This window comes from Nomascus leucogenys, chromosome 4 (assembly GCF_006542625.1).
Source record: "Nomascus leucogenys isolate Asia chromosome 4, Asia_NLE_v1, whole genome shotgun sequence".
NCBI classification, from domain to species: Eukaryota; Metazoa; Chordata; class Mammalia; order Primates; family Hylobatidae; genus Nomascus; species Nomascus leucogenys.
In genome coordinates, this window is record NC_044384.1 from 106322314 (window position 1) to 106344558 (window position 22245).

At 48.8% G+C, this 22245-nt stretch overlaps 1 protein-coding gene across 1 annotated transcript; it reads left to right on the forward strand.

Annotated features, from left to right (window-relative positions):
- The first annotated feature begins 15004 nt into the window (after positions 1–15004).
- TMEM158 (transmembrane protein 158) lies at positions 15005–16832 on the forward strand. Its single transcript, XM_030810190.1, has one exon. The coding sequence runs from the start codon at positions 15270–15272 to the stop codon at positions 16170–16172; it is 903 nt and encodes a 300-aa protein (XP_030666050.1). The 5' UTR covers positions 15005–15269; the 3' UTR covers positions 16173–16832.
- Positions 16833–22245: the final 5413 nt, after the last annotated feature.

A 22245-nucleotide genomic window follows, 5' to 3' on the forward strand; every position in this document is an offset into this window, starting at 1 on the left:
AAAAACCCCGAGCGTGGGTCTGCCTCTCAAGTCACAATGGCAGCTACATCTGACCAGAGAGGGGGCCTTGCCCAAGGCTGGCATGTCCACCAAGAGCTCCTGTTGGCAGATGAGACCTCTCTGATGTCCCAGGACCAGTCTGACTATAGAATCTGGGGAAACTGCAGAAATGACCCCCAAATTCCCACCAATACTACAGCAGGCAATGGCAAGTCCCACAGCTGGCTCCAAGGAGGAGCCACACTCCTGTGCACAGACTGCAGTATTGTCCCCAGTCCACTCCCAGTTGAGTCCCTCCCTTCACGATCCACAGCCATTTTAAATGGTCTGGTCTGCCATCCATAGAGTGGCCTGAGCGAGAGCCACTGATGCTTTTCTCCCAGCACTCCTGTTTTCAGATGTACCACACAGCCAGCTGGGGTCAACCCAACATCTGGTGCTCAGCTGTGCTGGGCACCCCCAACATCTGGAAGTCAGGCATGCCATCTCCACACCTGCGCTCCCCAAACACCTGTGTCCACCTGTCAAAATAAAAGCACCACAGGGATCAGGCACAGGGTGGAGGGTCTCTAGCAGTCTGAGCCTCATGACAAAGGAGGCTGCAAAACACACCAAGGTGTTACAACTGGCCCAAGTTCTCGAAACATTTAAGCAGGTCCATCCAGCCCTACTCCCCCAAAAGAAAATCCTAATAGAGAAGTGAAATGCCAGCCCTGAGGATCCATTTGGCTGTGGAGTCTTATGAAGCAGAGGTCATCATCTGATGCGAGCCCCTTGTTTTGTCAATGACACATCTGGTAAGGTAATGTGACATGCTCCAGATCAAAGCTTCACTAACTAATGTCCCTGATGGGACTAGAAGCATATCCCCTGGGACTTTTCCACCACCCATGGCTTTTCCACCATGAGTTCAAGGTGCCTTCATATTTGCACATGCTGGCTTGGCCAGTGTCCTCAACAGAGAGCAAGGCCTTGGGGGCAGGGACAGCTAGGCCAGCTGTGCCCTTGGCCATCTCCATCATGCCCTAGCACAGTGGTAACTGAATATAGCTGCCATTGTGCTGACTGGTCTACCTTTCTCACCTGGCTCCTGGGGCCCCAGACTCCAGCCCCCCTACAGGCCCAAATCTGCTCCCAACACTGGCACCTTCTCTGGCTTGGTGATCACGGGTATGGCTCTAGTGAAGTGCTAGAAATTCACTTTCCAAGCTATGGGTCCTGATCTGCATCTCTTTGGATAAACAAACCCAGCAGATGGCTGGTCTGTGATCTCTTTCTCTATTTGTCTGGAAAGGCTGGGAAGCAGACACGCCAGGCATGAGCATTTTTAGGTCACTTTTTTACCTTCCAACAATGATAGTACTATGTGACAAGATGGAAAAAAACACTCTTCACCAAAATTCCTCTTAGGGAGAGTCTTGTTTGTGTGGAGAAGAAATACTCCAAGCCAGTGGTCCTCAAAGTGTGATCCCCAGACCGGCAGAATCAGCATCAGCTGGGAATCACCTGGAACCTTGTTGGAGATGCAAATTCTCAGGTCCCACCCAGACGTGCTGAATCAGAAATGCCGGGGCAGCGCCCAGCACTGTGCTGTCTGGAACCCTCCAGGGATTCTGGTGCAGTTAGGTCTGAGAAGCCCTCCTGGCCATTTGCAATGGAGGTAGGGACCTCAGAGGACGGGCTCCAGTGGCAAAAATCAGGGCTCGACTGCCTCGTAAGGAGAAAGAATCTAGCTACCTGGGTGGCTCTGGTGGGGACGGTGGGTGGGGAGGGAGTGTCCCAGGATGAATTGGGAGGGAGGAGCTGGGAGAGATTTAGATTGCTCTTTGTGACTGAAAGGAAAGGCTTTTGAGTTTCCTTAAGCAAATCAAGACAGGAGGAGAGTGAATCGCATGCCCCAGTGCAATATGACCTCTCCCTCAACTACAGAAAGTGTTAGTAAAGATTATACAATCACATGCGCTCAGTGGTTCAATGCTCCTCGTGAACACCACGAGAGAGGCTAAATTCTACATAGTGCTTTCAATGCCACGCTAAGCAGGAAACTCTGTAAATATCATTGTAATGGCTGCATACTATTTCATAATGTGAACATGGCTACATTGACTTAACTATCCCCTTATTTATAGACATTAAGTTTCTTTCTGTTTTTTGCTATCATAAACAATGTATAATACACATCTTGGAGCTAAAAATTTTCTTTATTCATGATTATGACCTTGAAACAGATTCACAGAAGTTGAGGGATTTGGTTCAAATGCTAAGCCCTACAGAGCAGCAGTCCCCAACCGCTGGGGAACCAGGAACTTTGGCACCAGGAACTGGTTTCATGGAAGACAATTTTTCCACACATGGGGTGGGGGATGGTTTCAGGATGATTCAAGTGCATTACACTTATTGTGCAGTTCATTTCTATTATTATTACATTGTAATGTGTAATGAAATAATTTTGTAACTCACCATAATGTAGAATCCGTGGGAGCCCTGAGCTTGTTTTCCTACAACTAGCTCATCTAGTTGTAGGAAGGTGATGTCCCATCTGGGGGTGATGGGAGACAGTGACAGATCATCAGGCATTCGATTCTCATAAGGAGCACACAACCTAGATCCCTCGCTATGTGCAGTTCACAATAGGGTTCGTGCTCCTGTGAGAATCTAATGCCCCGCTGACAGGAGGTGGAGCTCAGGTGGTAATGCGAGCAGTAGGGCGTAGCTATAAATACAGATGAAGCTTTGCTCCCTGGGCTTTCCTGCCACTCACCTCCTGCTATGTAGCCAGGTCCATGGCCCGGAGGTTGGGGACCCCTGCTATAGAGAACAGAAATTTCACCTGAGATTGAGCAGGGGGAAGAAGAGTTACCCATAGCACTTATGAATATAATTAAGAGGAGAAAAAAGTACTTTTATTGCTTTTAGAGAGTTACGGGGTTCTAAGACTAGAGCCAGGCAACGGGGTGTGAAGAGAGGAAGTGAAGGGGCTTCCCAGTTAAATTTAAAACCCTGTTAGGACTGAAGTTGTCTTGAGTGACAAGAGGGTTGACAGATATTTCCTGCATGTATTTGGTTGCAGTGTAGGAGACCCAATTTAAGCTAGCTTAAGTTTTTAAGCCCACAATCTGATCACAATAGGGATAGCAGGCTTCAAGTCTAGCTGGATCTAGGGTCTCAAATGACAATGTCAGGCCTTTCTGCATCTGCCACCTCCTGCCATTAGCCTTATTTCTTCTTACTGCAAACAGGCTGTATTAGTCTGTTCTTGCGCTACTATAAAGAACTATCTGAGACCGGGCGCAGTGGCTCACGTTTGTAATCCCAGCACTTTGGGAGGCCGAGGCAGGCAGATCACGAGATCAGGAGATCAACACCATCCTGGCTAACATGGTGAAACCCCATCTCTACTAAACATACAAAAAATTAGCCAGGCGTGGTGGCACGTGCCTATAGTCCCAGCTACTCAGGAGGCTGAGACAGGAGAATTGCTTGAACCCGGGAGGCAGAGGTTGCAGTGAGCCGAGATCGTGCCACTGCATGCCAGCCTGGGCCACAGAGCGAGACTCCATCTCAAAAAACAAACAAACAAACAAAAAAAGAACTATCTGAGCCTGGGTAATGTTTAAAGAAAAGAGGTTTAATTGGCTCATGGTTCTGTGGGCTGTACAGGCTTCTACTTCTGGGGAGGTCTCAGAAAACTTACATTCCTGGTGGAAGGTGAGGGGAAGCAGGTATGTCTTCACATTGCCGTGGGAATGGGGAGTGCTACACGCTTTTAAACAAACAGATCTTGGGAGAACTCTGTCACAAGAAAAGCAAGGGGAAGTCCATCCCCATGATTCAATCACCTCCCACCAGGCCCCCCTTCCAACATTGGGAATTACAATTCGACATCAGATTTGGGTGGGGACACAGAGCAGAACCTTATTATAGGCTTTCTGTGTGCCGGGAGAGGGGAAAGAGGCATGGAGTGGAGGGAGAGGTGGGCAGAGCTGCACACTGTTCCAGTCTCACTTCCTCCAGCTAGTAATTCCAGAGGAAAGAGCAGCCTTCCTTTCTGGCTTTGTGTCAAGATCTCTGATTGGCTGGCTTGGGTCACATGCTTGTTCCCTGGACAAATTACTGTGGCCATGTGGTTGGGGCATCATGATTGGCTAGGCCTGGGTCACATGTCCATCACTGAACCAGCCAGCAAGGTACTCTAATTGGTATCCTCACTGGAACCGCATAGAGTTAATGAGCAGCAGGTACCCAAGAGAGAGGGATGCCCTTTCCAGAAGAAAGTGGAGAAGGGATGTAGGGCAGATAAACCACAGATATTTACTACAGTCTGCGTTTCTCAGAACCCTAGCCAGTAACTGCTAAGTACTGAGTACATCACATTTTCTCCCTGAGCCCTGTTATGGCCCTGGCATACTTTTTGTTTTTTACAGGTTTATTGAGGAATAATTGGTATACAAATAACTGCATATATTTAATATGTACAATTTGATGAGTTTGGCCATATGAATATTTTTTTTTTGAGACGGAATTTCACTCTTGTTGCCCAGGCTGGAGTGCAATGGTGCAATCTTGGCTCACTGCAATCTCTGCCTCCCGGGTTCAAGCGATTCTCCTGCCTCAGCCTCCCGAGTAGCTGGGGTTACAGGCATTCACCACCATGCCTGGCTAATTTTGTATTTCTAGTAGACACAGGGTTTCTCCATGTTGGTCAGGTCGGTCTCAAACTCCTGACCTCAGATGATCCGCCTACCTTGGCCTCCCAAAGTGCTGGGATTACAGGCGTGAGCCATTACGCCCGGCCTATGAATACATTTGTGAAACCATCACAATCAAGTTAATAAACACATCTAGCACCTCCAAAAGTTTGTGTCCCTTTTGGGGGTGTGTGTGTGGTAAAAACACTTAACATAAGATTTATCTCTTAACAAAGTTTTAAGCACACCGTACCATATTGTTAACCATAGGCGCTATGTTGTATGGCAGACCTCTAGAACTTATTCATCTCGTGTATTTGTCCGTTCTGTCACTGCTATAAAGAAATACCTGAGACTGGGTAATTTATAAAGAAAAGAGGTTTAATTGGCTCACAGTTCTGCAGGCTATACAGGAAGCATGGCAGCATCTGCTTCTGGGGAGGCCTCAGGGAGTTTTTACTCATGCTGGAAGGCAAAGCAGGAACAGGCATCTTACATGGCAGGGACAGGACCAAGAGAGAGACGGGGGAGGTGCCACACACTTTTAAACAACCAGATCTCACAAGAACTCACTATCACCACAGTAGCACCAAGGGTGATGGTGTTAAACCATGAGAAGCCATCCCCATGATCTAATCACCTCCAACCACCAGGCCCCACCTCCAACTTTGGGAATTACAATTCGACATGAGATTTGAGTGGGGACACAGATCCAAACCATATCACCTCATGTAACTGAAACTTTATACCCACTGAACAACAACTCCCCATTTCCTCTTTCCCCTATCCCCTGCCAACTACTATTCTATTTTCTGCTTCTAAAAGTTTGAGTATTTTAGATCCATCGTATTAGTGGAATCACGCAGTATTTGTCCTGTGACTGCCTTATTTCACTTACTGTAATGCTTTCCAGGTCCATCCATGTTGTTGCAAATAGTAAGATTTTCTTCTTTTTTAAGGCTGTATAATATTTCATTGTATGCACATACCACATTTGCTTTGTTCATTCATCTGTCTTTGGAACATTTCAGTTGCTTCCACCTCTTGGCTATCGTGAATAAAGCTGCAATGAACATGAGAGTGCAGATATCTCTTAAAATTCCTGATTTCAATTCTTTGGATGTATATCCAGGAGTAAGGTTGCTGGATCATATGTTAATTCTATTTTTAATTTTTCGAGAAACTTCCATACTGTGCAGCTGCACCATTTTACATTCCCACTAACAGTGCAGTATTTCCATTTCTCAGGGTCCTTCTTAACATAGCACTCCAACGACCACTCCTAGACAATCCAAGTTAGGCCACAAAATAAAAGTGATTTGCCATTTTGGAGCTTAAAACAAGACACCAGATTATCAATGAGCAAGGAACTAAAATAGACAAGATTTAAGAAAAGTTTAGGCCACAGGGGCGTAGTTCAGAACCTTCATGGGTCCTCCCTGGGAGATGCCCCTTCTTGGGACAGAGGTCACTGAGGATATGGCTTTTGGTGGACAGAGAGATGGCTGGGCCTTTGGTGGATTATGGGACGTTGTGAGCCTCTTTGGTTTGCCTCTAGAAGAGTAAATAATGTGTTTTCTTGCCATACTGTCACTCACAAGTGAGTGACAAGTGGGCAGCTCAGATCTCTAGGCTTCATTGGTCTAGATTTCCACAGGAGTCTGGTTACAGAAGAGGTCTGATTCCTTTCTCCTGCGCACTCCATCTCTTGATCAGCAGCCAGCCAAAAGGCATGAGCCATGCCAAGTGAGGTGGGTAGAGCAGGCCAGGACCACAGGCCCAGCTGCAGGGCAGCACTGGACTCTTCTGGAAAAGCTCATGGCACACATCTCCAAAGTCCAGAGGGCAGAACAAACCCAGATACAATCAAGATGGAGGCTGCCCTCGAGGTGCCACCTGGGCAACAGGGAAAGGGCACAGGAGGCCCTGAGTGACCATGGCATACAGCTTCAAGCAGGCAGTCCCATGGGGATTCTGTTACTGTGTGAAGGACTGCAGGAGTCTGCTCAGCAGCCCAGGTACCGGGAAGCATGACCCAGGACTGGATCCAAGAGATGGCAGGAACAGGCAGAAGGAAGAGAGAAAGAGACATTAGCCCCACCCTCCCCAACCAGGGTGTGGCGTGGAGACAGGTTCAATCCCACCAGAGGGGGAGTATGAGCAAGTGGCAGGCTCTAAGTCCAGGTGGCCAGAGGCAAAGTCGTCAGCTTAAAGTTTCCACAGTCTCCAGGCATATAGTTCATGTCTTTATTTACTCATTTATTTAATAGTTTTTGAACACTTACTACATATCAGGTACAGTCCCAAGTAATTTTAAAATGTTAGTTCTTTTAGTCCTCACTACAACCCTATGAAGCCAGTGCTCCATTATTATTCTCATTTTACAGTTGAGAAAACTAAGGCCCACAGTGGTAAGTATTATGCCCAGGACCATACAGTTCATAGATGATTCAAACCCCAAGACAACCTGGTATCCTTCCAGACCTGGTCCTCACTGGTCCAGGGTCTAGTTAGAGAAGGTCAAGAAGGCTCCACCTACAAATTACCCAGAATCTTCTGGAGTCTGTAGCTGGAATGCTCTTTCAGTTAGAGTCTCCTCTGCTCAGCCTAGTGATGACCCAACGGCCCCACTTAGAACATGGGCTCCAAGTTTTTGCCTATTTCCACAGATTTATTCAAACTTAAGGCCAGGGCCGGTACAGCCTGGGCTTCCATCTCACACCTGAGTCTCGTGGAGTCTCACCCAGGTCCTCAGCAGAGCTGGAAGGAACAAGCCTTAATTGCATCAGAACGGAAGCTTGCTGAATACACCGGCACTCTTGGTGCATGCAATCCATCCTCCACCCTGTAAATCTAGTTAGAAGTGTGATTCCAGCAATTATAAAGCCCATCATTTTCCTCTTCTTTCCTAAGTAAATTAGAAAGGCTCATTGCTCTCACTTTGCAACTGGACCTCATTTTTAAAGTGCAGCTATGAAAGCACTGCAAAGGAGTGTACTTAGAGAGGAGCTGTGCCTGATGCTCAGTTGGCCAAGGGGCTTGGCTTCTAGCCCTGGTTTTGTTACCAACCAGATTGTGATCTTTGGCACAGCCAGGACCCCTCTCTGTGCCTTGGTTTCCACGTGTATAAAATGAGGAGTTTGGATTAGGTGGCCTCTAGGATCTCTTCTAACTGTCATGGCCACTGGATTTGCTTGATTGCCAAGGATGGCCCCATGTAGATAGAAATTTATCTTCTTTTAAGCTGGGAGCTTGCCCTCCCTATTTTCCACATACAGTGATGAATCCCTGCAGGTGGAAATATACCAGTTTCCACAGTAGGCTAAGGACAGAGAAGAAGCCACATGCCAGTGTTCCAAAAAGCAGTACTTTCTGGAACTAAAAGTGCTAGCTAGCCATACTCACTGAATATTTACCCTGTGCAGGCACTGAACTGGTTGTTTTATAACAATAAACTCATTTAACCCTCACAATAGAGCAGCTATTAGGCCCATTTCATAGACATGAAAACTGAGACACAACAAGACAAAGTGGTGTATCCAAGCTAGGTTTGCTAGGCTCCCAAGGCCGTGGTCATAGTCACAACTCTCTCAAATCCCCAAATCTGGGGACTTTAGTAGAAAAAGAGAGAACAGACCGACCCAGAGGCAATCTCAACGTGAAGAGACTGCCAGGCAGAACACCTGCCCGAATGAGCACATCCAAGCAAACTGCAGCTGTCCCACAAGCATGTAGGAGCCTGTAGATCCAGCGAGAAGCACTGCGGTTAGGAGGCATGAAAGGCCATGATAAATGTGTTCCAATGTTCCTGACTCTCTCAAAATGGGCTTTTGCTTCCCCCATCTCTTCTGCATCTCTGTAAATAGCATGCCAATTATTTCATTTGAAGGGAATGTTAGTGCTGTTTTGAAGCAGCATGAAGTAAATTTTTATGACACTTGTTAGTGGCTGATGGGGAACATTCAGTTGCCTTGACTTTGATGACCCAGCTTTGTCTCTCAGGTTTGCAACATTGAAATCCTTAGAATTTACAGTTATAAATGCTAAATGTCATCTTAATTTGTTATAAGATGGATACACAAACCACAAAATATCACTTGCTTTAAGGGCTGTCTCTCCCAAAAAAATTACTTTAAGTGGCACACAAATTTATAGAAATGCGTGTTGCCATATTACAAAACTTTTTTTTTTTCAAGCAATAGATTCTGTTAGGTTCATCTGACGGACATTAACCCCAGAAATAAGTGTTTCACAGCAGTCGTTTCACAGAAACCACTTTTCTGTCCCTATCAATGTGTGTTAGTTTCCCTGGTCTTTTTCCCCTCTCTCTTCCATACCTCTCCAAGTAATTTGTTTAAAAATCCATCAATGTCATAGATGAAGGCTCCTAAGTAAATTGGGAGCTGCAGGCTGGGTGTCTGTCAAGCTGTATCCCAGGTTCCCGACCAGCACTAACTGAGCACCTACTCTGTACCAGGTGCCATGCTGAGCATTAGAGAAGACACCAGTGGAGGCGACACACTTGTTAGCAGGAAAACCACAAGCCAGAGCTTCATCAGTAAGGATGCATCAGACTGGGAAAACATCCTTAAGTATTTCAGTATTGGCAGAATTTATGAATTGCGACCGAATGCAGGGTATATTCCTGGAAGGCTGAGGAGCCGATGAGTCGGTCCTTGTCCAAGGCCCAGCCTTCCTGCACCTGTTGTCTTCATCAGTAAAATGGGAAGATAACCTCCAACTCACAAGGTTGTTAGTGATGATGGAGGCCATTCAGCAGGGCTGCAATGAAAAACAAGGTTGTCAGACAAGGCTTGAATCTCGGTTCCACCGTTGTATGACTGTAAAAGTCACTTTATCCTTCTGAGCCTCAGTTTACTTCATCTGTAAAATGGCATAGTAATCTCTTCCTCACGGAACAGTGGTAAGGATGCATTTCAAGCTCTTAGCACAGTGCCTGGCACAAGTAACTGCCAGTTAAGGGACAGCTATCATCTGGTAAAGGTGCCAACGTCAGGCTAAGCCCAGGAGAGGTGATCACTCAGCAGGCATTTCTCTCGCCTTCATAGACAAGAAAACTGAAGGGCACCACATGTACCACATGGGCACCACTTTCCTCCCAGTTCTCTTTTAGACACTCTCCATCTCTCCAGAAGAGCAGAAGCTTCTTACTTCCTCAAAATGTCTTTGCTGAAATCTTACCAAATGCACAGCATAACCACAGAAAAGAAATACAGGCAGCAGTCCCTGCCTACCATGCCCACAAGGTATCCACATGCAAACATTTAATGCGCCAGACAGAATTAAGTCTAAGTAACAATGTAGGCTGGCAACAGTCGGCTTGTCCCAAGGCGGCCCATGATTAATTACCAAATGAACTGTGCAGGCTGTAACCGCAGCCAGAATTCTGCAGAGGCAACCCTCCCTTCTGACCATGATGGTCAAGAAGGATAAATGTCCACACCCTGGAGATTGGGTAGAGACATGTGGGGGGGAATTGCAATGCTTCACGCAAGCAGAGGGCAAGAGACTGTCAGGGTCTAAATCAGCTGAACATTGGGGGCTTTCAGACTTCCACTCCAGTGGCCCCTGGCAGATGCCCAGATCTTCAGCTGCTCCTGCAAACCAGTCCTCGAGCCTCCCATATGAGAAATGGGATGTTATCAGGGAGATAGCCATGAAAAGCATTATTTTCTTCACTTCCCAGTCCTCCCCGAAACACACACTCAACACAAATACCACAACCTCCCATAACTTTGATACAGCTGAGCCACTGGCTTCTAGCTGCTTCTCTTTTCTGTCCTGTTTTTATGATTCTTTTGTGGTTCTTGCTTATTTCTCAGTCTACAACATATGATAGTAATATCTTAATTCCACCCACATAATAAAAGAGAACGGATGAATTGCTATACCTGCCGCACTCTTGAGGTCATTGGATGAAAGGAATTCAAATAACTCAGAGAGATCTTTTTTTAAAGTTATCACTTCAATAGGCAGTATAAGGAAAAATTAGCTAATACTGGGGAGGAACATAGGAAATGAACAGAATGAAATTACCATGCATCATTCCTAATAATTTTCTTTGAAGTCCTCAATTATTGTGTTCTAACAATACAGTCCATGGAGAAAAATGTGCTGTCTTTGTTTTATGGACAAACAGAAATTTATCAAAGCCTTCCATTCATTTCACAAACATTACAGGATTTGGGGAAATGGAAGGGATCTCCTCTGCCTTTCTTCCTTAAACCTGATATAAGGACTGTCTAGGTGGTTCTGTCCATCTCCACCCCCTAATATGCCGCTCATGTCTTGCTGGCTTGACTCAGTCTATTGAATTCACTCATTCATTCCTCAACTATTTATTGAATCCCTACTGTGTGCCATGTACTGCTCCATTGAACAAAACAGGTAGTTTTGCTTTGAGGGAGCAGACATGCAAATAAAGGAAGATACATTAAACAAAGAAAAAACACAACAGTGTGTCAGCTGATGAGAAGTACTGGAAAGAAGTGGGACGATGCATAAGAGGCTGGAGAGGGATGGAGAGGCCAAGCGCAGTGGCTCACGCCTGTAATCCCAGCACTTTGGGAGGCCGAGGCGGGTGGATTACTTGAGGTCAGGAGTTTAAGACCAGTCTGGCCAACACGGAGAAACCCCATCTCTACTAAAACTACAAAAATTACCCTGGTGCCGTGGGGGGCACCTGTAATCCCAGCTACTGGGAGGCTGAGGCAGGAGAATCACTTGAACCCAGGAGGCGGAGGTTGCAGTGAGCCAAGATTGTGCCATTACACTCCAGGCTGGGTGACAGAGTGAGACTCTGTCTCAAAAAAAAAGGAGTGATGGGGATGGTGGGAATGGGCGTTGTTTATAGAGATTGGTCAGAACAGGCATCTCTGAGGAGCCGACATCTGAGCAGAGATCTACAGGAAGAGAGGGAGCAAGCAAGACAGATATCAGAAAGAACACTGTCTCAGGCAAAGGAAAAAGCATGGGCAAAGGCCTTGAGTCGAGTTTTCTTGGTGTGTTCATGAAACAGCAGGGAAGCCAGGATGTCTGGAACAGAGCAGGAGAAGAGAAGAAGGGAAAGTAGGAGAAGATGGATCAGAGAGGTGGCCGGAACCACAGTTTATGAACAGGTGTCAGCCAATAGCTCAGGCAGAGTTCTTCACCAGTAAGCAGACTCACTCAGTCAGCCAACACGAGCATGGACTACCCTTTGCCCTGGCTGGCCCTCCAGGTCCCTGCTGAGCTGGAGGGAAGACCACAAAGAGATCATGGTTGAGAAAGGTGGTGAGACTTCAAATTTCCCTTTTTTTTTTTTTTTTTTTTTTGGTAGAAGTAACATTTGCACATTTTAGATAATATGAAAAAATGCAGAAAAGAATAATGATGCAGAGGCAGAAAAGTAAAGACATAAGGTAGCTGGGATTAGAAATGTTTCCTCCCTGCTTTCCAAACTTTGTATAAGGCTGTTATATTTATGAAAAATACATCTTTAAAAAGGAACTCAACTGAAGGTTTATCAAAATAAAATAGAATTGTACCACATACTTGTTTAACTTATGCACAGACTTTGATGCCTACTGCCATGAGATGAGATGCCTCTAGTTCTTTATTTAAAAAAAAAAAAATGAACTTTTCAGATGAGGGAGACTGTACTCATATCCTGGCTTTGCCATTAACTGCTGTGGGACCTCAGGTAGGTGATTTACCTTCTCTGAGCCTCAGTTTTCTCATGGTAAAATAGGCATCACATCCATGGGACTGTTGTGAAGATTAGAGATGATGTGTGTGTATGTGTCAAACACCTCGCACGTGGAAAGTACTAAACAAGCGGAAGCTAGTCAGAGGTAGGCAAATTTGTTCAATCAACAAGTATTGGCCGGCCACGGTGGCTCACATGGCTCACACCTGTAATCCCAGCACTTTGGGAGGCCAAGGCAGGTGGATCACTTGAAGTCAGGAGTTCGAGACCAGCCTGGCCAACATGGTGAAACCCCATCTCTACTAAAAATACAAAAATTAGCCAGACGTGGTGGCGCATGCTTGTAGTCCCAGCTACTCAGGACGCTGAGGCAGGAGAATGGCTTGATCCCGGAAGGCGGAGGTTGTAGTGAGCTGAGATCGCACCACTGCAGTCCAGCTTGGGTGACACAGCAAGACTCCATCTCAAAAAAACAAACAAAAATGTATTTACTGAGCCTCTACCCTGAGCTAGGTGCTTTTCCTCTTGCTGGGAACAGTAGTAAACAAGGTAGAAAATAACTTCCTTGCTATCTTCTGTTCTCAAATTCCAAAAAGATAGCAAATCAATCTAGAAGTAGAATCTGTGTTACTATTTGAAGGGTAATTACATTCCGAATGAGGGTGAGGTGACGGAGTCCTCAAGACGGCACCTGCTGGAGAAGTGGGCAGAACGCAGGTTGCTAGGATGCAGAGCTTCAGTGGCGCAACTTTGCAGGGAACTGCTTGGCTCCCCAAATAGATCTCTTGTCTTTTCCCTTTGCTGCTGCCTTCCCCGCTGCACAGACAAAGCCAGGAGTGTCTCAGGAAAGCTCAGGAAGCCCCTGCCTCTGACTGAAACCCCAGAGAATGTCATCTGCAGTCACAGGCAGCAGCCTGGCTCAAAACGCACCCCTTGAAGACTAGGCCTCCCTCAGCTCAGGATCACTTGATATTCTTGTTCTTCAGCGTTCACCAGCCACATGGCTTAAATTAAAACTGTTCTGCCACATCACCGAGCAGCTTCTGTTCCTGATATGCAAAGGCTGAAAAGAGAAGTCATTTTTATTAAAAGCAGGAAAATTCACATTGTTCTCCCTGGTAGCACCACTTCCAAGCACAAAAGTGATGGAGGCTTAAACCAAAAGGGAGTCCCATCCCCTTGGGGAAATGAACCATTTCTGTAGAAACCAACGACCACTCTAGGCAGCCAACTTGGGCAGCACTGATAGTAACTACATCACAGCAACCACCACGTGGGAACATCTGGGGACAGACAGACAGACACTGGGTTGGGAGTATTATCACAGCAGCCCTGTAAGGAGGTACCACCCACCCCCCAACTCAGATGGGGAAACCAAGGCTAAGTCAGAATAATGGCTTGCTTAGTTGGCAAGAGGTGGAATAAGTTGGGGAGCTTTATTTTGAGGCGTTTTTGCAACTTTCTCAGCCCCATTTTACTTATTGTTAGAAAACAATGGACAAAAGCTTGCTTCCAGAAAAGTAATCAGCCAGGATGCCTAGCAATGTAGCTGGACTCTTGGCAGACCCCTCAGAAGGACTAGCTGGTTTAGAGGGAGGGCCGTTTTGTTGAGGCCTGTCTCTGCTCCCTCCACCCCTCCCCTCTCCGAATCAGGAATACTTGGCGCTCATGGAGTACAAGGGCTTCCAACTAAAATAAAATAGATAATAATTCAACATAAATGTCCCCTAAAGAATGATGGGAATGATGAAGGGTCGATGAAGTTTGTTTCCAAGTGTGAGGGGCCGAACTACTAAGAAAGTGCTTTTCAATATAAATAAATCTGATCTCTTGACACGTTATTCTTGGTAGCCCTCCTCCCGTATAATATCCCAAAGGGGATGAACTGCCCTTTGACGTGGGTTCTAACCTACAGCTGTTTCATGAACACGCGCTCACTCGACCTGTCAGGACCTGTGTCCTCAGGACCCCCAGGCGGCAGAGCTTCAGGGCTCACATTCCCCCCAGCCAGTCACTCTCCACTCGAAACTTCACAGAGTTCTTGGAATTTTCCTCGCTTGCTGCGAGGAGAATCCCAAGTGAGTCTGCTGTGTGGGAGCCATTAAAAAGCAGCCAAACTACAGATTTGAGGTAAGAGACACCGTAAAAAGGCAGAAAGAGCTAGTGGCGCGGAGTTGTTTCTGGCTCCTGAGTTGGCCTAGCGAGGCCCTTTCCCCTCTCTCGACCTCAGTTTCCCCTTCTGTAAAACAAAGGAGGTTCGGTACCGCGCTAACGCGAGACAGCGAAGCTCCCCTCAGGCCTGACAAAAGGATGGTCTCCGGGCCCTGGAGCCTCCCTCTGAGAACGCGATTCACCCGGAGGGCGGGGGCGCCGGGGCGCGTCCGCAGGCTTCCCCGCCCGCCCGCACGCACGCACCCCGGGCTATCTGCTCTCCGCCGCGCCCCCGCACCCAGCCCCGCCCCGGCGATTCCTCTCCCAGCCCCGGCGCGTGGAACCCCGCCCTCCCCCGAGTCCCCGAGCCCGGAGAGCGGAGGGCGGGGCGGGGCGGGGCGGGGCGCGCGGGAGGCGGAGCCGAGCCGGGGAATCCTGCTCTGGGCTAGCACCCGGCCCCGCAGAGCAGCCCGGCCGTCCAAGGGCCCCGGCGCCGGGGGCGGCGGGGAACCCCAGACGCAACCGGGTCTGGAGGGATCCCCGCGCCGAGCCAGCCGCCGCCACCGCCTCCGCGCCGCCCCCGCGGGCTTGGCAGGCGCCCGGCGCGCCCGCACTGCGCCCGGACGCCGGCTCCCGCCGTCCCACCGTGAGCTCGCCGGCCCGTCGCCCGCTAGCCATGCAGCCGCCGCCAGCCTCGCGCGCGTAGGCGCCCGCCGCAGGCCATGCTGCCCCTGCTCGCCGCGCTGCTGGCCGCCGCCTGCCCGCTGCCGCCCGTCCGCGGCGGGGCCGCGGACGCGCCAGGCCTCCTCGGGGTGCCCTCCAATGCTTCAGTCAACGCGTCCTCCGCGGACGAGCCCATCGCCCCGCAGCTGCTGGCCTCGGCGGCCCCCGGGCCCCCCGAACGCCCGGGCCCGGAGGAGGCGGCGGCGGCGGCGGCGGCGCCGTGCAACATCAGCGTGCAGCGGCAGATGCTGAGCTCGCTGCTCGTGCGCTGGGGCCGCCCGCGGGGCTTCCAGTGCGACCTACTGCTCTTCTCCACCAACGCTCACGGCCGCGCTTTCTTCGCCGCCGCCTTCCACCGCGTCGGGCCGCCGCTGCTCATCGAGCACCTGGGGCTGGCGGCGGGCGGCGCACAGCAGGACCTGCGCCTCTGCGTGGGCTGCGGCTGGGTGCGCGGTCGCCGCCCCGGCCGCCTCCGGCCCGCCGCCGCCCCCAGCGCCGCCGCCACCGCCGGGGCGCCCACCGCGCTGCCAGCCTACCCCGCGGCCGAGCCGCCCGGGCCGCTGTGGCTGCAGGGCGAGCCGCTGCATTTCTGCTGCCTAGACTTCAGCCTGGAGGAGCTGCAGGGCGAGCCGGGCTGGCGGCTGAACCGTAAGCCCATTGAGTCCACGCTGGTGGCCTGCTTCATGACCCTGGTTATCGTGGTGTGGAGCGTGGCCGCCCTCATCTGGCCGGTGCCCATCATCGCCGGCTTCCTGCCCAACGGCATGGAGCAGCGCCGGACCACCGCCAGCGCCACGGCAGCCACCCCCGCCGCAGTGCCCGCGGGGACCACCGCAGCCGCCGCCGCCGCCGCCGCTGCCGCCGCCGCCGCGGCCGTCACTTCGGGGGTGGCGACCAAGTGAACCGCTCCGCTCCTCCCTGTGTCCGTCCTGTGTCCGCGCGCGCGGGTGCCTTTCCCGCCGGAGACTCGGCCGATGTGCTTCGTGCTGTAGTTATCGTTAGTTCCTCTTCCCGAGATGGGGCCGCCGAGAGGCCCCAGCGCCTTTGAAAAGCAAGGTTTGTGCTGCACTTCCAGTTCCGAAAAGCAGATGTTTAAGCCCTTGGACTGAGGGTGGGATCGCAGCTCCGAAGACGGAGAGGAGGGAAATGGGGCCCTTTCCCCTCTATTGCATCCCCCTGCCCGACTCCCTCCCCGCACCCACGTGCCCTATATTCATGGCAGAAAATGACCAAATCCTGTGTTTTTGTTTTATATATTTAATAACTGTTTTAAATGAAAGTTTTAGTAAAAAAATACAAAACAAAAAGATTAAATTGCTATTGCTGTAGTAAGAGAAGCTCTTTGTATCTGAACATAGTTGTATTTGAAATTTGTTGTTTTTTAATTTATTTAAAATTGGGGGGAGGGCATGGGAAGGATTTAACACCGATATATTGTTACCGCCGAAAATGAACTTTATGAACCTTTTCCAAGTTGATCTATCCAGTGACGTGGCCTGCTGGGCGTTTCTTCTTGTACTTATGTGGTTTTTTGGCTTTTAATACAGACATTTTCCTCCAGAGATGTGTATGTAGCTTTTTCTTTATTTGATAAAGAGAATCTCAGAATTGCAAGACGTTACCCTAAAACCTGAGCGAGGGAATCTCGGAGAAGTTAGAGAAGGGCTACTTCTGTTTCCTTTACCTGGCTGTGAGAGATAGATGGAAACCGTATTATTTGCCCTGATGGCGATTGTCTTGCATCTCACCACACTGACCCCCAGTTCCCATCCACCCCCCACCTGTCACGGTGGCAAACACAGTTTTATATGATTTAACTTTTTGCTCACTGTTCCAAGCACTGCAAAACACCCAGGCAAGCATCAAAATGGTAAAATCAATAGTTCCTCTGAGCTGGATGGCTTTCACGAAAATGACTCACTTTAAAAGGCATGTAGATTTCTTTTCGTATGCATGAACTTTAGCAGATGAGCACATTCCAAAAGCTGGTATTAAAACCTGAGATATTATTTTGGCATTTAGGTTTTTTAAAAAGATAAACTCTTGGGGGATAAATCATTAATGATCACAAGATTTTCTTCATTCTTGGTTTCCATGTTAGTGTCTGCTGTGTAGTAGTTTCAAATTCTTCCAGGATTTCAGAAGAATAAGTAAAAAGTCCTTAAAGAGACTTAATATTAAAATTATTTTAAAAGCGTTTTTAAGAGACTTTGAAGGCTGCTTTCCCTTGCTCCATCTCGTCCTCATTTTGCAAGCATATTTGAGATTGGTCTAGAGCTATAGTTCTCAAAGCCTGGTCCCTGGACCAGCAACATCAGCATCACCTGGGAACTTGGAGATGCAAAACTTGGGCTCCACCCAGGACCTATAGAATCCGAAACTCTGGGATAAAGCCTAGCAATCTGTGTTCTCACATGCCCTCCAAGGCATTCCTATGCATTTCCAGTGTGAGAACTACTGTGTTCTAGTGGAATGAAACCCTCAAATATAGGTTGCCTCCTTTTATTTTGAGATGTCTGTTATATCAAATAAATGGGATGCTTATTTTCCCAGCAATCTGGCTGAAGGAGAGGCTGGGTCATTGCCCTGCAGCTTCAGCTGCCCCTTTGGCTCTTTGAGGTCCTGAGATATCTGTAGCAGGTACCAGCCCCCGAGAGGGGAGAGGGTGGATTATTGATCTTTGTAGGTTGTAAGCGTCACTATTTTTTAACCCTGTGGTAACTGGCAGGAAAAAAGTCAATAATCTTGCTAACCTTGATCAATTTTAATGTAATCATAGCATTTATAACTCTGGAGGCACATTATGTATTCTTTGTACCACACACATGTAATCACTCTCCCTGCTTTTTTCCAAGATGGATACCATGGCTCAGAGAGGTTGAGCATCTTGTCTACGATCACACAGCTAAATGAGGCAGAGCTGAGACTAAATCCAGGATTTCTGCCTGGCTGAATGGTATTGTTCATCATTAGAAACTTCTTTTCCTAGGAGAATTAGGAGCTTACTGCTCAAGGTCTACCCTTTTGTTAACCTACCCTAGCCAATGTCAGATTTTGTGTAGCTACAAACCCCAAAGAACCTGATAGCATTAATTTTAAATGAGACACTCAGGCACTTAATGGAACTTTCTATATATGGGCCCTAGTGGCTACCTTTTAGGGGTGATTGAAATATCAACATCTATTGACTTTCAGAATTACCAGTGGAACCTGCATGTGTGCATGTGTGCTCTGGGCTATGTGTATGTGTGTGTGTGTGTGTATCACTGATGGACTGGTTAGTCCCAGAAAGTGAGGACAGAGCCTGTAGGTCCTTTTGATCTTGTTCAGTTGGAGTCACCCACTGGGTAAAGGAAGTCAGGTCTTGACAAGCTCAGCTGTGGAGTCTATTTTCTAGTCAGTTTGATTTGCATCATCTCAGTAGTAAAACACTTCCAAGTATGTAATTTACTAAGGATAACCCAGGAGTTCTTCTATGACAGGAAAAGAAGTGTGCCATTTTAGCCTGTGTACATGTGCACATGGCACCCCCAGATTCCAGCCCGTTCATAAAGCTTCGTGGGGACAGCTTGAGTTGCCAATGATATAGCGGAGTCCCCAGGATAAATCATCAGTTATTTTTGCTTCTTCTGAGAGAAAGTTTACTCCTGGGGAGGATGGATGCCCCTTGTTTAATATCCAGCTGCTGCCAAAGGCTGCCTTACTGAGTTTTCTGCTTTCATCAAGAGAGCTGCCTCCAGCCGCAGATCTGAACACTTTAATCTTCTTTGGGGCTTGCCTCAGCGGAAGAGACCACTCTGTCCAAAGCCGCACCTCCTACCTGGGCACCACATCCAATGACTGATCAACACAGGGGCAGAAAGACCCAGCCCTCTGGCCACAGCTTGGGTCAGCTCTGAAGGGTCCTCCACTACCCTCCAGTGCCCACCCCTCTTCCATTCAGGACTGACTCCCCTCAGGGCTGGCTGAGGCATCCATGGAGACTTCATGGAGTTGCACTACTCCCTCTGTCCACGTCTGCCTCCTCCCATTCCTTCCCTTCCACAGGCCTTAATCCACACTCCCTAATAAGCCTCTTGCACAGTGATCTCTATCTCACAGCCTGCTTCTTGAGGAACCCCACCTGTGACAGGCAATTTACCCAACGACGTGCAGAATTGTTCTAGCCATGTGGTCATTAGGCACATATGAGGAGCACATCACATAAATGCTTCTCATTTGCATTTTTTTTTTTTTTTCCGAGACGGAGTCTTGCTCTGTCGCCCAAGCTGGAGTGCAGTGGCGCGATCTCGACTCAGTGCAAGCTCCGCCTCCCGGGTTCACGCCATTCTCCAGCTCCAGCCTCCCAAGTAGCTGGGACTACAGGCGCCCACCACCACGCCTGGCTAATTTTTTGTATTTTTAGTAGAGACGGGGTTTCACCATGTTAGCCAGGATGGTCTCGATCTCCTGACCTCATGATCTGCCTGCCTCAGCCTCCCAAAGTGCTGGGATTACAGGCATGAGCCACCGCGCCCAGCCTCATTTGCATTTCTTTTACACAGATCACACATTTCTACTTTTTCTCTTCCATCTGGATAGTTCTCTAATAACCAGAATCAAAGTAGGATGGCTTGTTTCTTTCCCCCTCACATCACCTTATCAGTCAGGATACACCAGGTTATGCTCCAGTAATAAGCAATCCCAGCTTCTGGTGGCTTGTGCAAGAAAGGTTTATTCCAGGCCCGGCATGGTGGCTCAGCCCTGTAATCCGAGCACTTTGGGAGGCTGAGGTAGGCAGATCACTTGAGGTCAGGAGTTCAAGACCAGCCTGGCCAACACAGTGAAACTCCGTTTCTACTAAAAATACAAAAATTAGCTGGGCATGCACTATAGGCACGCACCTATAGTCCCATCTACTTGGAAGGCTGAGACAGGAGAATCACTTGAACCCGGGAGGCAGAGGTTGCAGTGAGCTGAGATCATACCACTGCATTCCAGCCTGGGCAACAGAGCAAGACTCCATCTAAAAAAAAAAAAAAGGTTTTTTCCTTGCTCATGCTGTCCAAAGGTGGCAGGAGTTCTGCCCTTTGGAATCACTTAGGGACCCAGATTATGGGGACTCTGGCTCAACAAGGTGGCCACCATCATCTAGGTAGGAGGAAGCAAATTCTGGAGGGTCTCACACTGGCAATTCAGTATGCTCCAGGTAGGAAGTCACATCCTTTCTGCTCCCTGATGAGAACTGTCATGTGGCCCCACCTATCATGAGGGAGCCAAGGAGTTCACATTTCCTGGTGGCCAAAGGGAGAGGAAAAGCTGGCATCAGTGAGCAACATTACTGATAACCACAACTTTCAGCACTGCCATACCTGTGTGATCTGTGGCCACCCAGAAGAATTACAGGACTTGGTTTGGTGAGTAGACAAAGGATCATTCTAGAAGTGCTGGCTCTAGACTCTCCTCCTCTGACACCCATGCCACCTGGCCATGCTGGAAGCTACCTGCTGCTCCTGGGGCATTTTACAGACAATGGCGGTATCAGCTTGGTAGCTTTCCAAAAACAGAAAGGGATAACCCTAAAGAACTTAATCTGGAAGATTTGCACTCTGGATCCCCATGGTCTAGGAATCTTGAGGGATAGGAGAATAGTTAGAAACAAAATGGGGAGCAAGGAGAGTGTGTCAGAACAAGCATCTCAGCTCTCCTGGCCTAGCCCCTCCTCCAGATTCATTAACATCAGGGGCATGAAGAGGTGAGTCTTCACTCTCCTATTCGCTCCTTTCTCTGGGGCCCAATATCCTCCATTTCCCAGCTAGATTAAGAGGTTTCGAGCTAAAAGGATTGGGAGAGTTAAGAGCAATGTAAATGGCATTCAGTTCACAGCTAAGCCTTTTCCTCCGGCCAGAGAAGCCACTAGGAAAAGGAGGGGATGACAGAGGCTAACTGCCCAAATTCACCCAGGTCATGGGGGCTGGCGGCCCTTGTGTGCACCTTGTCGTGGGTGCTCAGCGGGGCCTATTCCTGACTTCCCTCTGGTCTCTTGCTGGTAGACCTTCTGTTCAGCCCCCACCCCCTCAACTCCCCACCCGAAGGCAGCCCAGCTCTTTAGGCAGTGCCTTTGCCCTTCCCGGCTTTGCTGCGCCTCTTCTGGGATATCTCTCCCAGTGCAATACAGGGCTCACTCTGGGCTGGGAGTGCCGAACAACTTCACCATGTGTGGGACTGCTGGGGAACAAACCTTAAACTGGAACACGGGCTGCTTACTGCGTTCACTGCGGGCAGGCACTTACCAGACATCACCTTCCCTTCTTGGATCTTCCTTGCTGGGTCTTTGGTTTTAGGGCAAAACTGCTTTATGCAGCCTCCACACGTGAGGAGACGCCTAAGGTCCCCTGGATTCTCCTCACCAAGGCTCCATTCTGCGGGGCTTCTTGTTCTTGGTCTTTTCTCTGGTTCTTACCCCAAGTACAAGTTTCCTACTTGCCTCCAGCTCTCAGACATTTTCAAGATGCTCACCCCTCTGGTCCAACCATCTCCCATCAACTCTAAGTAACTTAAATTTTTTTTTTTTTTTTTTTTTTTTTTTTGAGACAGCATCTCACTCTGTTGCCCAGGCTGGAGTGCAGTGGTGCCATCTTAGCTCACTGCAACCTCTGCCTCCTGGGTTCAAGCGATTCTCCTGCCTCAGCCTCCCAAATAGCTGGAACTACAGGCGCCCACCACCACACTCGACTAATTTTATATTTTTAGTAGAGACAGTTTTCCCTATGTTGGGCAGGCTGGTCTCAAACTCTGACCTCAAGGGATCTGCCCACCTTGGCCTCCCAAAGTGCTCAGATTACAGGCATGAGTCACCGTGTCTGGTGAGTAACTTAACTTTACAAAATTTTTCTTCATTCCCCACACAGCAACACTGTCCTCGGTCAGCTCCTGCTGTTTTCTTTACAGCCAAGGTCTCTGCAGGCAGCAGGCCCCCATGCTTTTGCCGCAATC